The 16,540-nt window shown below is 36.2% G+C and overlaps 1 protein-coding gene across 1 annotated transcript in view; it reads left to right on the top strand.

Moving 5' to 3' along the window:
- LOC104167562 (DNA excision repair protein ERCC-6-like) overlaps positions 1–16,243 on the top strand; it is a 46,045-nt gene extending 29,802 nt beyond the window's left edge. The window contains exons 8-20 of the mRNA XM_009707860.1: positions 2,964–3,134; positions 3,560–3,736; positions 5,094–5,210; positions 6,651–6,746; positions 8,565–8,783; positions 9,422–9,532; positions 9,988–10,107; positions 11,152–11,246; positions 13,165–13,310; positions 13,393–14,124; positions 14,753–14,954; positions 15,295–15,373; positions 15,815–16,243. Of these exons, the coding sequence (XP_009706162.1) occupies positions 2,964–3,134; positions 3,560–3,736; positions 5,094–5,210; positions 6,651–6,746; positions 8,565–8,783; positions 9,422–9,532; positions 9,988–10,107; positions 11,152–11,246; positions 13,165–13,310; positions 13,393–14,124; positions 14,753–14,954; positions 15,295–15,373; positions 15,815–16,243 (2,694 nt within the window). The remainder of the gene's footprint in view (positions 1–2,963; positions 3,135–3,559; positions 3,737–5,093; positions 5,211–6,650; positions 6,747–8,564; positions 8,784–9,421; positions 9,533–9,987; positions 10,108–11,151; positions 11,247–13,164; positions 13,311–13,392; positions 14,125–14,752; positions 14,955–15,294; positions 15,374–15,814) is intronic.
- Positions 16,244–16,540: the final 297 nt, after the last annotated feature.

The following is a 16,540-nucleotide window of genomic DNA, read 5'->3' as shown; positions in this document are numbered from 1 at the left end:
AGAAAATAAGCTGCAGAGTGTACAGTTATTGGCATGACTGCATATGGAACCTCTGTTTTAGCCAAAGGCTCCATTTCCAAGTTAAGGACCAAGCTCAGATAAACTCAGTTTCATGCCACAAGAACTAGCATTCTTCTTAAATATGTAGTGAGTGCTTCAGCTCTTTTCATTGCAACTTTCACATTATTAAACATTGTAATGTGTTCTTTTGAGGCTTCTTCATGGTGCCATTTAGATTGTTTTGTTGGGGGCAGGGAAATAATAAAGAGGTTTTATAGGCTGAATTTATGGATCTCTGAGCTTAATTGTTGGCTATGAGATAGTGATAAGCATGCTGAAGAATGCATTTTTGATTCACAAATGATATATGGTTGTGTAAGTGACTAGTTGTTATCTCTGAAAGTTCACACTTGCCTTAAAGGTATCTGAATGTTTAGAGAATTTCATAGTTATCATTAGTCTAGTTTTTTGAGTTCAATCTTAACATACACATTTCTGTTTAAGAAAATTACCATTCTTAATACATAATATTACAGAAGAGTTCAGGTCCTCCTAAATATTTTTTTAAAAGACTACTTTATGCTAAATAAAATAAACCTTATTTCTGTAAGCATCAGTCAAAAAAACTGTCCTGTTTTTTAGCTTCAGAAACAAACTTGTAGCTACAGCAAGGTACCAACAGGAAAAAAAATTTGCTTAGAGGTGTGTCCTTAGAATAAATAATAAATGTTTTGGCTGTAAGAAATGGTGCTTGCCAAAAATCTTCCAGTCTTTGTACTTTGATATGTCCTGGTGAAGACAAGGCAACACAATCAACTTACCACGCTAAGTTAGGAGAAAATACTATCCTTGAATTGTAAAGACCTGAAATACTGTGCTGAACAGAACTACAAGATCAGAATTACTTGATCTACTCACGTGTTCCTCTATTCATTAACATATTTGAAAGGCCAGAGTTCAGAATTTCAGAGCTAGATAACTGCTCTGTCATCTTTTGGCATTAGTAGGATTTGTCTCTCTTAACCTGATTTTTTTTTTTTTTTTTTTTTCCCCCCTCCTTAGTTTAACAGTGCATGCCCTGACGTATTTCATTGAGGCATATTTCCTGAGGGGAGGGAATATTAAACATATCTGAATCTAACCAAACAGGAATTGTGAATTAAAGAATACATGATAAAATAACATAAATTCTGAAATATGACAGCTTCAAAAAAGTCTGTTACCGTTTTTTAAAATATTTGAAATTATTTCAAGACCTGCAACTGAAGCAAAGGCAACCTCTGAAAAAGTAGTGATGCAGTAAAATGAGAGTTAATAAGTGTTGTAGTGTGAGTTGATAAAATTGTGGTGTTGTATTTCTTCATTGTCAGCACAAATCCTTGTTTATTAAAAATTTAGCTTGAAGGAAACTTTAATTAATTACAGGTTCAGTAAATCCTGACTAGGATTCTGCTGTGGTGTGTTTACAGTGAATGGCCTTCATGTGCCTGTGTTTCACTTCTGTTCTCTCTGCTACCTGACAACGTGATTTATGGCTGTTGTTTTCTACTAGTCCACTGTTTGCCCTCTAGGAGGGATTGGTCTCTTGAGCCTCCATAATAACAGCAGCACTTCCACAAAACATCTTTTAATGACAACAGTGTAGCATTCTGTAAGTCAGGCTAATTGCAGACATACCCTATTAATTGCAAAAACTAGGAGAGGTTACATATTTTACAAGCTTTTAATTTGAAATCGCCCGAGATGATTTGTCTTAAGTGTTTGGGTAGAGATGTCTACAATATTCTATGATAGACCATTGCTGAGACTCTAGGACACAGTTACAGACTATGGGCAATGTACCAGGTAGAATTCAGCTTTGGATGTCCACACCTGCCTAGAAATCCTACTATGTCTTTAATACAGTTTGTTCTAAAGACTACATATTCTCTTGATAATCATGATGTCAATATTAAATGATGTGTCATGGTTTTATCAGGAGATGATTATCAGAAAGTCAAAATTCTTGAGCAGTTAAATGCAGAAGAGCTTTTCGAATCTTGGGATATGTCTGAGCAAGAAATTTTACAGTAAGAGCTCATGGACTTTTAACACCATCTGAGTCTTTGAGATGGATTTTTCCCATTTGTTTTTGTTGGTTTCATTTTGTTTTGGTTTTTGTTTAAGGCACTTCTAGGAATAAGGATTTTGTCTTTCCTTTAGCAAATTCTATGGTGGTTCTACTTTTTTTTCTTTTACAATGGGTATGTTTGTTTCCTCCAGAATTGCCTTCCGGCCCATCATCCTCTGTTTAAGTCTTCTAGATTTATACGTGGAGGATAAATGCAAGAAAGATGAGTCTTAAATACTGTGAATGCTGTGGAAGGTGATATAGACTGTCCCTGCCCTACATAATTTACAGCTATAAAGGCTAGTAAAAACTTGGGGAAAGGATATAGCTTACAAGAGGGAGCACAAAATTGGAAGATTAATAACAAATATATTAATCCTATTAATGGGAAAGGTTGCACAGAATTTAGGATTAACCAAATAGATTTTTGTAATTGTTTTTTCCAGTAATTTTCCTCTAATGTTCTAGATCTTGCGTGCAGTATGCAAAGTTGGGTTTGTGAGGTGAATATATGAGAGTTTGAAGAAACTGGTTACTTTCATCAAATTTAATGTGCATTTTTTCAGACATTGCATTTAAAGAAAAAAAAAAAAACACACCACACACTATTTCCTTCTGACCAGACTTCAGGTCAAATTCTGATCTGTTATAACAGTATTCAAGTGCTTCATTCTTTTACACATGAGCTAAGAATATCATAATCAAAATCTTGCCTATACTTATTTTCTTTGCAAAGTCAATTATATATCTGCTTTTTCAAAAAATTTTTACGTAACTTGAACAGCAAACCTGTAGTTCAGTAGTTCTGTTTTCTGTCTCACTGTTACTGACAACATGCACCTTTTGCTTTTAGGTGAAACTAATTCGTGAAATTGCTTCATGCCATGGAATTTTAATTACGTCTTATTCATACATTCGACTAATGCAGGATAACATCCACAGCTATGACTGGCATTATGTGATTCTGGATGAAGGTCACAAAATCCGAAATCCAAATGCTGCAGTCACACTTGCATGCAAGCAGGTACTTTATAAAAAATAAATTAAAGATTTTAAGCGCTCTGGGTGGAGGTTCCAAAATCTAATAGCCTGTGTTACTTTATCATAAAAATACATGTTTGGCCATTAATAAAGAGTAAAAGCGTAAATTACAATGGTCTGTATTTGACTATTTAATTTACATAACATTTTTAATGAGTTTACATCAGTAAATTTACAGAAGTACAGTAGAGAAAAAAAAACAACTTACATTGTTGTCAGATTGCTGGTGTTCATTTCCTGCTAACAGTTCATGGACAATACCTGCAGAAAGCTGTTTATTTCAGGAGGCCGCGTATCTTAAAATGAGAATTCATTGGTGGTGAAATTGAATATCCTGTGAGGTAGGAGGCAGGTTACACCATGAACCATGAAAATAACTTTGTTTGGTTCTGTGTTTTTTATTAATAGTTCCGCACACCCCATCGAATCATCTTGTCTGGCTCCCCTATGCAAAATAACTTAAAGGAGCTCTGGTCCCTCTTTGACTTTGTATTCCCAGGGAAATTGGGAACGCTACCTGTGTTCATGGAGCAATTTTCTGTTCCAATAACCATGGGAGGATATTCCAATGCCTCTCCTGTCCAGGTAAATGCATCAAAAATATTACTTTGCTTGAAGGAAACGGTTACATTGTTTCTAAACTGACTTTTAAATGTACTTCATGCTGTATGTTCTAGACACTAACTCAAAAGAGAGTTGCATGTGTGTTTTACTGCTGTGTGTGTGAAAAGCACTGTTCAACTAAATGAGACCATTTCATTTATACAGGGGTATAGCTTATACGCAAGGTTTTCTTGTCAAAAGTGCTGAAGTTTAAATCATTAGCAGTATTTTTTGGTATAAAGTGAAGATAAGCAAATTGGAGTGGGAGATGACTGATCTCATATTTTGATGTATTTAAATAGAACTTTCCTGTTTGATATCAAGCTTCAGCAAATTACACAATAGAGGAATCCTTAAATCCAAACTGAAAACTGTTTTAATTTTAAAAAGCTAAAGTAGGTATTGGAAGTCTGAAAGTAGATAAACTAATTGATTTGAAAGCAAAAATCATTTAGAATATTATTTTGAATAAGTATGTCTGTTAATCTTTGTAGTTGTGGTTCTTGGTATTTATGACTTCTTAAACATTTTTCAAGTTGGCTGATAGATAAATTGTCTGCATAATAATCTGCAGACTTAAGTTCCATATAAATGCTAATAAACTTGTATCCTTTTAAATATTCTGTGTAATGTTTTACACACGTTGATTTCTAAAGTTTTATTTTCTAAGTACTTCCCTTGTCTAAAGCTTAGTAATTTACTAAATTGGACATCTAATTTGTTTTTTACATATCAATAATTTATTATATTCTTTGTTTTGCTCTAAGAGAAATGAAGATATTTTTAGCCATTATGTACAGTTAATACCCATCTCACACATCCATTACCCATTATAGAACCATATGCTCCATTTAAGGCCAGAATGACCTTTTGCTTCTGTGATCATGGGTATTTTCTTGTACCGATTTTTTTTAATAGTCTCAAGCGAGCACTAATCTTCACTTACTGTCTAGTAACCATTGCTGCAGGCTTCTTTTTTGATCTTCAGTGTATGTATTAGCAGGTTTTCATGAGGATTTTCCTTCCGTGCAAGTTTATACTCACTTGTTGGATTGGTCTCTAAAAGAAACATCTCATTTCTGGTCTCTTTTAAAGTCCACTAAATTAGGAAAGATAAATTAGTGGTATCTGAGGAAGACTTACTTATTCAGTGTTATTGTCGATAACGTGAATTTTACTGCAATTCATGTTGTGTTGAATATGTAACTGTAGATCCGCATAAATCATAAACAATCTAATTTTATTAGGATTTTCCTATTACTAATTATGGAATTTTGCTTATTGCTAAAATTAATATCAAGAACCAAAATACAACTTTTGCTTTTTCTTCCTTTTTCAGGTAAAAACTGCATACAAATGTGCGTGTGTGTTACGAGACACCATAAACCCCTATTTGCTGCGAAGAATGAAGGCTGATGTAAAAATGAGCCTTTCACTTCCAGATAAAAATGAACAGGTTTGCTTATCTTTACTACTAGATCTGAGTCCTCTCCCTCCCCAAAATCCAATCTTTCATGGACATTTGGAAATAATTTGTGCTAATAGCAGATGAAATGCTGTTTTAACTAAAGATAAGATGTAGAGCTTTCAAGTTGCATATTCTTTTCACCTGTGTTCAGAGTATTAAATGGTCATAGTCTTGCAGGGTCTATACAAGTACACTCTCATCTAAAAATCAAGGGATATATGAAGTGTATTCAGGTCTGCTTTTAATCCTGTCCTCCTAGGTCACTGGTGCATACAAATGAGTTGTCTGTGGAGTGTTTCCTATGGTGCATCTTTTGAATACTTTAACATTGTTTCCTGCTGTAAAAAGATTCATTTGGGCAGCAAATAGTAGAGAAATACTTGCTGGCACTTGTTCATATTGCAAGCTAGCTGGGCCTGTACATTCTAATAAATTTCAAAAATATTAGCCTTTTGATCTAGAACTTGTTTGCTGTACAAAGAGGTGGGATATTTTTTAGGAAACACTTTGATTCAAGGTAGAGGAGGTTGAAAGGATTATGTAAACAAGTGAAATTCCTACAAATACTCACTTGTAGCAATTATTATTTGCCACTCAGGTTTCAGTGCCTCAGACTTTCTTGTCCCATCCTCACTCTTTTCCTTCCTGTCTTCTTCCTCTAAAAGAGAAGTAGATGTGCTAGTCTTGTAAGACAGTGCTAAAAGGTACATAATAAATGAGTAGGTCATACTCAGTTTCTGCTGTGCAGTCTAATGATCTTTTTTTTAATCAAATTTTGAATTTCTATATACTTTAAATAGAGTCTGGGCTACTTACTTTAAAGAATGCAATTATAAACAGATTAAACAAATTTGATTTTTATTCTTGTCAATCACAGGGACGTACATAAGTTTGACTTACGGTATAAAGTTGGGTGCCTTGCAGGATGCGAGGAAGTGATTTTTTTGTTCCATTTTAGCCCACTGGACCATCTGAAAAATCATTATGTGCTCACACTCAAAGACTAATGACAGAACAGATTACGTGTGCTAACCTTCCCATGAGGTACTAAGAATCTGCAAGTTGTAAGGGACATAACAGACACACAATGGAAAGCGTTTCCTATAAACATAGCTTTGAGAGAATGCTGACATTGCACAGTTTCTGCATTAAAACTGGACAATGGTAGCACTTCCAAAACTAAAGCAATTTGAGGGGAAAAAATAACAACTGGGAGAGGACACATGTGAAACTCATCTTAATGATTATGTTCATTCTCTGAAAATTGTAAGTTTTTTTAGTTCAAATTTTTTCTATGCAGTATCTTTTAACTTAGTATTTCAGTACGTTAGGCATCTGTGAAACTTCATTGTAGCGCATTGTAAAACTTTAAAATTCACTCTATTTGGAGTTTACAGGTTGGGTCGGTTCATTTGTTTGTTTTGGTAGGTCCTCTTTTGCCGTTTGACAGATGAGCAGCGTCAAGTCTATCAAGATTTCATCAACTCTAAAGAAGTTTACCAGATTCTCAATGGAGACATGCAGGTTGGCATTCATTAAGTTTAATGAGAGTTAGAGTTTGATGGATAAAGTCATGGACTGACCTTCGCATTCTTCTAGCTGGATTCTAAGCAGAAAGGGAAGCAAACACATTGCTTCAGCTCTTGTGGATGTTGGGGTGTTTTTCTCAAATGTTCCATGGAATATGTAGAGATGTTGATCCACATGTAGTGGCACAACCGGATAAAAGTAGGCATGGCATGGGCTTTGCAATATGTTTGTGATCTTAGGAACAAATTATGGCCTGTTGGATGACCTGCTGTAGGTAATTGTATGCATGCTTTTAACCAATTGCAAAAGTGAAGCAAAGGAAAGGAGTAATTTGTCCTGAGAGTCCAGTTCAAATATGACGACTTTGTGATGCAATAGTTGATGATTTCACAGAGTCTTAACGTATAGCAGAGCAAATAGCAAACATCCTTGTTTTTGTCTTACTAGTCACTTCTACACTTTTTGCCTCCATCCTCACAACATAAGTGTTGAAATTGCTGTGGCCAGGATGACAGCAGTAATTGAAATAGGCAACAGCAGGCATTTGAAAGTGTAAAATGTCTGCTATGCCCTGTGACTCCTGCATTGCACACATCTGGTCCTTTTGACTTTTGAATGAATGCAGTGGATGTTTTCACTCCCATTTTAGCTGCAGGATACAGATCTATTGTTTCTAAGAGGAGAAGTAATATGTCTTGGTTATAACATGTAATTTACTACATGTTTCCTTGTGAACTGTGAAATCCCTTCTCCCCCCATCCACAGTGGCTCCAGTTAGTTGTATGGTCAGTACAGCCATATATATTGCAGTGGCATACAAAGCAGATATTGACCTTATCGCTGTTTTGACCTTATCACTACTTTTCCAGGTCTTGCGAAGGTATAGTGGCCAAGTTTTTTCAAGTGTGTAGCTATTTTAGTTATCCCAATGAAAATTATTTTAAGGAGCCTGATCTTCAAGAGATGGCTTGTACAAGACTATCTGCAGAAATTTCTCTAAGATATTACAGAATGGGCTATCACATTTGCTAGAGTTCTGAAAATTTTTAACAGTAAATGTAAATGCTTTTTTTAGATATTTTTTGATGACAGCAGTGAATCCCAGCTGAAAAACAAAAACCTCATTGTACAAACAAACCATAAACTATGAGCAGGCTTATCCAACTCATAGTGATAGAAGATTGAGGGATTTGCTGTTTCAAGCTATTTCATTTTTATGAGTGCCCATTATATCAGAAGAATAAATAACATTTGTAATGAATGAATAACTGAACAGAACCCTTCTAACATGGCACCAAAAGTTGTAATTTTCAGCTTCGTATGTTTGTTCAAATATGTTTACTCATCTGTTCTTTGTTACCATGCATTCTGGTGGGTATACTTGCTATCCTCAAGGTCTATCTTAAGTTACATGCTAACATGGCAGGGGTTGGAAGAAAGGACACGGTAATTTCAAGTAACAAACTTTGTGAAATTTTTCCTTATGAGTAGGAAAAATTTGACTGAGTTGCAGCTAGGGATTGCTTTTGCCAATGTGGAAATTGTTGCAGAATTATCTTAACATTGTCACCAGAATAGACTCACAAGAACATAAAATTTCATTGACCTTCTCTTCTACTGATTTTTCCTAAAACTTTCCATGAAATTAGTAGTAGCACCCATTGGCTTCTCTAAAGAGCGAATCATTATTAAAAACAAACTTCTTGATGATGACTGGATTAATCCATTGCTGTTTATTTTTCTCAACCACAACCCATATAGATACAAGTATTTGACAAGAAAATAAAAATATTTTTCTCCTGTATTATTTAGATTTTCTCAGGACTACTAGCTTTGAGAAAGATTTGCAACCACCCTGACTTCTTCTCTGGTGGTCCCAGGATTTTGAAGGGTGTACCAGATGCTGAAGTGGAGGAAGCAGATCAGTTTGGATATTGGAAACGCTCTGGAAAAATGATAGTGGTAGAATCCTTGCTGAAAATATGGCACAAGCAAGGTCACAGAGTGTTGTTTTTCACTCAGTCAAGACAGGTAAGATGAGCTAATTGGTTTTAGTGCATGTGTGTGTCCCAACAAGACTTGTAATTAGAACCACCTTTTGTAGTGTCCTCCTCAAAAAATAAACATCTTATTGAAAAAAAAATTACCAAAATGACTAATGTCTTTGGAATAGTTGGAGACCAGTTGCCAAGCTCAGTAAGCTTTACCGGAATGACACAGTGTTGTGACAGCGTTGCCCAAATTCAGTGTGCTGGGTCAAAGCTTGTATCAGTTGTACCCATGTAATACCAGACTGAAGCAGTGGTTGATGTATTTATTGTCCATACTGTATAGTTTCAGGATAGAATTGGTAGTCAGTTTGCTTGCTCAGTTTACTGCATGTGCACATCTAATTCTCAGAATTGTGTGCTTTGGGCCAGTAGCACAGACAATGACCTTCATTTGTTTTCCCTATGTATTCAAGACTTTGTCTTGCTTAACTACCTTTTTTTTCTCCCCTAATTACAAAAGTTAATGAATTTTCTGCTCATTTAAGATTCACAAGTTTTTGACCGTTATCTTGTTTGTTTGACTGGCACTGCAGTTAGTACTAGAAATTCTTATTACTTAATCAGACAGTTGCTCAGTCTTCACATCTGGATTTCATTAAATTTTTTGCACCACAACAGATGCTGCAGATACTTGAAGTCTTTGTGAGAGACAGAAACTATTCCTACCTCAGGATGGATGGCACCACAACAATAGCTTCCAGACAGCCCCTTATAACAAGATATAATGAGGTGAGATGTTGCATCCCACACACTAATGCCTATTAGTGAGTATGGTTGAGTTCTTGTATTCCTTTTTGGTCTGTTTTTAAATATACTACTTCAGGTTTGAGACACAAAACTGGAGAATTCAGTCAAATGAAACCACGTTCTTTGTGAGAAGGGAAAAAAGTCATCCCTTTTTTCACACTTAAGTTGGGTTTTCTGCTAAGGAAGAAACCACAGTTGAAAAGGAGGAAAAGAAATCTTATTGGACAAAAATAAATGAAATTTAGATTAAACTCCTTTTATTTGTCAAAAGAGATACTAGGCAAACAAGGAAATGTGTTCCTTCTCTTGGGTCCCTTTGCATCTTTGCAAATAATGCTGATGATAAAAGAATCCAGGAAATAAAAAAAAATAAAAAATAAAAAATTGCCTTGTACTTTGGTAATTCTTACTTTAGTAAATTCTCTCTTGTGTTATAGGACAAATCTATATTTATTTTTCTTCTAACAACTCGTGTTGGTGGCATTGGAGTTAACTTGACTGGTGCTGACCGGGTTATTATTTATGATCCTGACTGGAATCCCAGTACAGACACACAGGTGAGTTTGGTTCATTACATTCCATTTACCAGCTAAGTTGAAACAAAACTGAAGACACAATGACATTTATCTCCTCAAATAGTGTTAAAGCACTACGTTGCTCTTCCCTAAGTTGCTGTTCCCAGCAATGGTCGCTTAGGGTGCAGTTCCACATTATGATTACTCTTGTGGGAAAGCCAGTTTAAGTGGTTCCCACCACATCCCCTTCATCCTGTTATACTTTACCACTCTTCAATATTGTCGATTCATATAGTCTGTTTAGAGTGTAGCCAAACAACCAGTTGAAATGGCCTGATTTTTTAAAATAAACAAACAAACTAGATGTTTCTGAAGAGAGTACAGCTGTGCAGGCTCTTGAACAGGCATGATGGTTCATGGTGGCAATGGAGGGTAAGAAAAGGAGAACAAGTATTGCTTAAATTGGCTTTGTCACTAAATAATGATACATAGCTATGCCCTTAGAAGCTGCTATTAAGCTAATAACTTAAAGAAGTTGTTCTTTATCTGATAGTGTGATGAGACTCTGGTTTATCAAATCCCTTAACAGTATATGGGGCTTGCACATTTCAGAGGAAAAAAACTGGTTTTGATGGAAATCCTACATAGCTCTGAGATCTGCAAGTGTGTAGTCTGAGCTAGTGGTCTGTTTTAGTGGTTGGTTCAAGACATTTGTAGGAAAACTTTTAGTTAAGAAAAAGAAGTTCAAAGGAAATGTGTATATGAAAGCTCTATTGTGAAATAGATCCTTTTTGGAATAAGTCTATATGAAGTACATATCCTGGATACGAGTTCTAATTTTAACATAATTTTTTTTTTGAAATTTTTTTCCCATAGATTTCTTGGTACAACTGGAGATTTGTCTTTTTACATATGTAAACTTTCTAAATTGTTTGCTGAGTTAGTTGTGCAATGCTGTGGAAATACCACAGCTATGTAACTTCTAGAACTGTATGTTAAATGTCCAAACTAGGTTTGGAACAGTGGTATCTGTCAAACACATGTCTAAGGAGCTAATGTTTGGTAACCAAACCTTTTGTGTTCCAGGCTCGGGAACGTGCTTGGAGAATAGGCCAAAAGAAACAGGTGACTGTGTATAGGCTTCTCACTGCAGGTACTATTGAAGAGAAGATATACCACAGGTCAGTCAAAGTGATTCCTTGGATGCTGCTGTATGCTGAAGAAAATGTTTGTAGCGAATCTGAGGTGGTGTAACCGTGACATACCTGTGCATGTGCACACATGGCCTGTAACCCCCAACCTTGGTCATGATGGGCATGTCACAGAAAACTTTTTAAAATTTCTGCTGAGAAATGGGCCTTCTTCTAATATTAGACTCCCAGCTGCAGGGCTGTGCTGCTGCCTGTCTAGCTGCAAGACCCATATGTTAAATATACCTCATCAATCTGTTCCAGCAGCTGTGTCTAGCACATCCAAAATTCACTGTAAATGAGAGAGTATGAAGCATAGACAGGAAAAAATGAATCCTTTACTCAGAACATGAGACTCAAGAAGTCTGAAATACAAATTGAAATCAACAAGTTCTTTATATTGTCCTTAGGATATATAAAGATGCATGTGATACATACATCCATTTACTACTCAGCAAAAACAGTTTGATTTTATTCCCAAATCATTCCAAAGTGAGAGAATTCAATCCCAAGAACCACCAGTTATATTCATGTTATTTATTTCAAAATGTGACTAAAGCCTTAAAGTAGCTTGTATTTTGAAATCAATGAAATTTTTTTGTTTTGCTTTCCCATTCAGCTTTCTCAGTAGTTAGCTTCACTCACATGAATTCCAAATGAATCTACATGGGAATCCTCTGCCTAGGCATTACTTTTTGGAACTGGAATATCCTCTTTGAAAATGCGAATGAATGAAAAGCTCTAAATAATGAAATACCCACACTTTTGAGTGCCTTTTTTAATCTGTTTTACCACATGGACACAAAGCATCTGCTGTTGATTGGCTTGCGTCCCTCTGGCATACTTCTGTTTGAACAACACTGACCACATCAAGGAAGTGCGCTCTAAGGGTCAGGACAGCCATCATAAATTCATTTATTTCCAGAACAGTGCAACAGACTTCGAACTTTAAGGATTTTCTCTTTGCCTGTGTTTTCTTCACTGCAAATATGTGATCATTCTTGCACAAAGTTATGAAGCTCAGTTAATTCTTAAAAACTTTAAAGTCTTATGATGGATGCAGTACAATAGCTGTCACCTATGTTTAAATTTGGTTTTTGCCAATTGGATTTAAAAATAGTTTCCCTGCTTAATGCCAGCAGAGCCAAAACCATGGTAAAAACACTTCTCAAGAACTGACATCCAGCTTTATTTAGGGATGTCTTTTTTGTATAGATGAGTAGTGCCTAGAACTTGCAATCAAAAGCTATGTAGTACAAACATGGCACAGAAGTAGATTTAGCAATACTAGAAAACTTTTTGCACCTTAGTTCTCCCCTAGATTTTCTAGTATTGCTAAATCTACTTCTGTGCCATGTTTGTACTACACACTTTTCCATCCTCTGCAGATGGGCTCTTTTTTCCCCTTCCTCTCAACCACAAGTCTGATTTTCCTTTTCAGTGGTTGTCACCCAGTCATCACCATCAGACTGATCTGCTCTGCTGATTTTGATTCCTCCAACCAATTGAACCATTAAAATGTTGTTTTTCTTTCAGGAGCATTCTGATAGTTTTATTGTAATATATGCAAACTTTTCAATTTTAATGAACAAAAAAAATTCTAGCTGTGCAGTTATTTATTGCTTAGTTAAGGGATGCCTCATAGGACATTTCAGGATGGTGGTTACCTGTTGTGTTATGGGGTTATTGCAAAACAATAAATCCCTGTGTTTAACAATTTCAGTGGTTGTTTGAAAGTTACTAACTCTAGATTGTCTTTTGGAAACTAACATAATCTTCCCACTGCTTAATTGTTCTGCAGGGTAACGTTTGTGCTTATACAGTTTTCTGTTTAAGTACTATATTCAGTACTTAAACATAGCTACACATTGTTTCATGCACAAAGTACTTTTTTCTTTTTTTTTTTTAGACAAATCTTCAAACAGTTTTTAACGAACAGAGTGCTGAAAGACCCTAAGCAGAGACGCTTTTTCAAATCAAATGATCTTTATGAACTTTTTACTCTGAGCAGCCCAGATGTGTCTCAGGGGACAGAAACAAGTGCAATTTTTGCAGGTACATATTTTTTTCTATTTACTCAAAAGAAAAAATGTTTGAAGAGTTTGATAAATGGATACTAATTTAATTCATCCCTCAGGTACTGGTTCAGATGTTCAAGTCCCAAAACACCAATTGAAACAGAAACTTGAAAAGCCACCTGATAATGACACCTCTAAAGGTGATCTCTGTCTTACAGAAAGCAGTTCACCAAAGTACAGCAAGTCATCCAGTTCCTATTCAACCACCCACATGACAAATTCTTCTTCTAAAGCAGTAGAGACAAGTGAGGAAACCAAAGGAAATGTGGAAACCTTTGACCAAAATAGCTGTGCAAAAGATAGTGCACAAGCTGCTACAAATATAAATTCACTGAACAAAAGCAAGGAGGAAGGCTTGGAAAGAGCTGGCAAATCTACGTCCCAGTCATTGCCAGGTGATGCAGGGTCTTCGGAGAAGGCCAAATATCTGGCTGCTGTGGTGGCTGATGAAGTACATGGGGCAGCTAATGCAAGTGTCAAGGGAGATTTTAGCCTCACATGTGGTGCAGCTGGCTCTTGGGAAAAGCAGCTTGCTAAAACTGAAGTTGAGCAATTAGATAATAATCATTATAAATGTACCTCAAAAACCAAGCACAGGGTGGATATGCTGTCACATGAGAACCACAAAGATAAGTCTAAGAAGAAACTTCACAAAGATGCCAAATTTGAAGGAGAGCGCATTCCTCATCTAGTGAAACAAAAGCAATACAGAAGGCAGAACAGTGAAGAGAATAAGGAAGACTCAAAGAAAAATGATGATTACGTCTTGGAGAAACTTTTCAAAAAATCAGGTAACCGTTGTTATTTGGCTGTTCAACAGTGTCAGACTATTTAAACAGAGGTATATAAAACTTACGCAAGTGAGGGAAGGAGCAGTTCTGTTACTCTGATGGTTAGAGCTACAATACAAAACATGTTTTATTTATTCTGTTACTGTAATGAAACATTAAAACATTCATTGTTGAAATGGTGTGGTTATGAATGTGCTAATTACCTTGGCACAAACATTTTTGGAGAGATCTGCAACCTTCCAGAAACACTTCTGGATATAGAAGTAATGCAGTCTTTCCTCTCAAAATAAGGATGTAACCAACTTTCATTTACACAAGGGTTTCACTTCTGTTTGTCCTGTCCATAACAATAGAAATGATCGATTTACCCACATAATTGCCAAGTCTGTTGTGAATAATGAACTCATCAGCAGACCAGAAGTGGTTTGCTGTCAGATTGATTGCTTAATTGATAGAAGGGGTTTTTCATATTAGAAATGACTATACTGAAGTGCTGAATATCATCAACCTGAAAAAGGAGAAATGTGATCGTGGCATTCACTTAATTGGTGACTATTTAATTTTACAGATAACCATGTAAATTAACAGATGTCCTCCTTCACCTTTTCTTGTATCTTCTGTTTTTTAGGAGTACACAGTGTTATGAAGCATGATGCCATTATGGAAGCTTCCAGTGCAGATCATGTGCTGGTGGAAGCAGAAGCAAACAGAGTGGCCCAGGATGCCTTAAGAGCCTTAAAAGTCTCTCGACAGCGATGCTTTGGAGCTGCTTCTGGTGTGCCAACCTGGACAGGCATGAGTGGTCTCTCAGGTGCACCATCAGGAATAAAGTAAGTTCAGTTCTCACACTGCTTTTCCAAAAATAGAAGACTTCCTTAGGATGCTATGGATTTATCTCTTTTTTTTTTTTTTGCACTTGGTATTTGCAGTAACATGTATCAAAGTGGAGTTTCATGTTTTATAGTTAATAAAGACATGGAGGCATATTACAAGCCTAGGAAGTCCATTCTGAAGTACAAAGAAAGCATTATTGTTGCATAGTAGAGGAGAGAGTTTGGCAGAGGGCTCTTGAGAACCCTAAAACGCAAACCCAGTCAGTGTCTTTGGCAAAACTATCGTAATCATTTTGAGAAGGATGTTTATGGAGTTAATTCTTTTGTGGGTTGTTAGGAGTCGGTTTGGTCAAAAAAGAAACCCCATGCTGCTTTCTTCACGTTCCACTTGTGCATCACCTGCAAAGAAGTGCAAGGTAAGAGACACAAACTAAAATTTCTCTTTTAATACCTGATATATGTGAAATGTTCTGGTTTATGCAGCAAGTCTGATTATAGTGTAGATGTGTCTACATCCATTTGTCATATGATTATGTAGAATTCTATAATTTTTAGTCACCCATGAATTTGATTTTTCATGTTTTGATATAGCATCTTGATGACATCTGATTAGATACAGCAGTCACAAATGGCAACATGGTCTGGTTATCTGTCTCAAGACCAGCAATACTTTTCTTTCGCTTCTTAAGTTCTAAAGTTGAGACCAGAACATACTACCTCTTTATTGTGTATTTCAGATGACTAGCTTCTGAGTGTTCATGTTTGTTGTTTAAGTCTAAACAGCAGGTAGATTTTGTTTAACAGATTCTGTGGATCTCAAAATCCAACTTTCCCGTGGTCTGTATGTTTATTTGCAGGATGCAGATACAATAAAGAAAGAAAATGTAAAGAAGTGTGGTTCCAATGGGCACTTTGATGGAAAATCTGGAGAATCATCATCCAGTGCACTAGACTCTGCATCTTTATTAGCTAAGATGAGGGCAAGAAACCACCTTATTTTACCACAACAGACAGGGAATGAGGGAGACGAGAATCACCAGCAAGCACCCACCACAGCCCCATGTTCAACAGAATACGATGAACTGCTTGTGGATATGCGTAACTTCATAGCTTTCCAGGCCCGCGTGGATGGCGAGGCTAGCACTCGGGAACTACTGCATGAATTTGAGTCCAAACTGCCTGTGGCACAGTCCTGCATCTTTAGAGAACTTCTCCGCAATCTCTGCACCTTCCATAGGAGCCCAAACGGTGAAGGTGTTTGGAGGCTAAAGCCAGAATTCCGCTGAACTTTGTGAAGGGAAGGCACCTGTCTGTGCTTTTGGCTACTGCTCGCCTTTCAAAGACTTACTGTTTGTCTTCTAAAATGAGGAATTATTTTGTATTCATGATTTAATAATTGACTTGAGCAGTCAGTGGTGCAGCGCTTGTTGCAGGCTCAGAGCTAACTTAATTTCTGATTTACACTATTTATATGAAAGTGCCAGCTACCTCATAGATGAAACAATACAAAATATCAGCACTTTTTCTTTAAAAGAAATCTTAATATTAATGGGATTAAGAATACATACTGACTTCTTATTGCA

Source organism: Cariama cristata, unplaced genomic scaffold (genome assembly GCF_000690535.1).
Source record: "Cariama cristata isolate BGI_N322 unplaced genomic scaffold, ASM69053v1 scaffold30230, whole genome shotgun sequence".
Taxonomy (NCBI): domain Eukaryota; kingdom Metazoa; phylum Chordata; class Aves; order Cariamiformes; family Cariamidae; genus Cariama; species Cariama cristata.
This window is presented reverse-complemented; position numbering and strand designations above follow the sequence as displayed.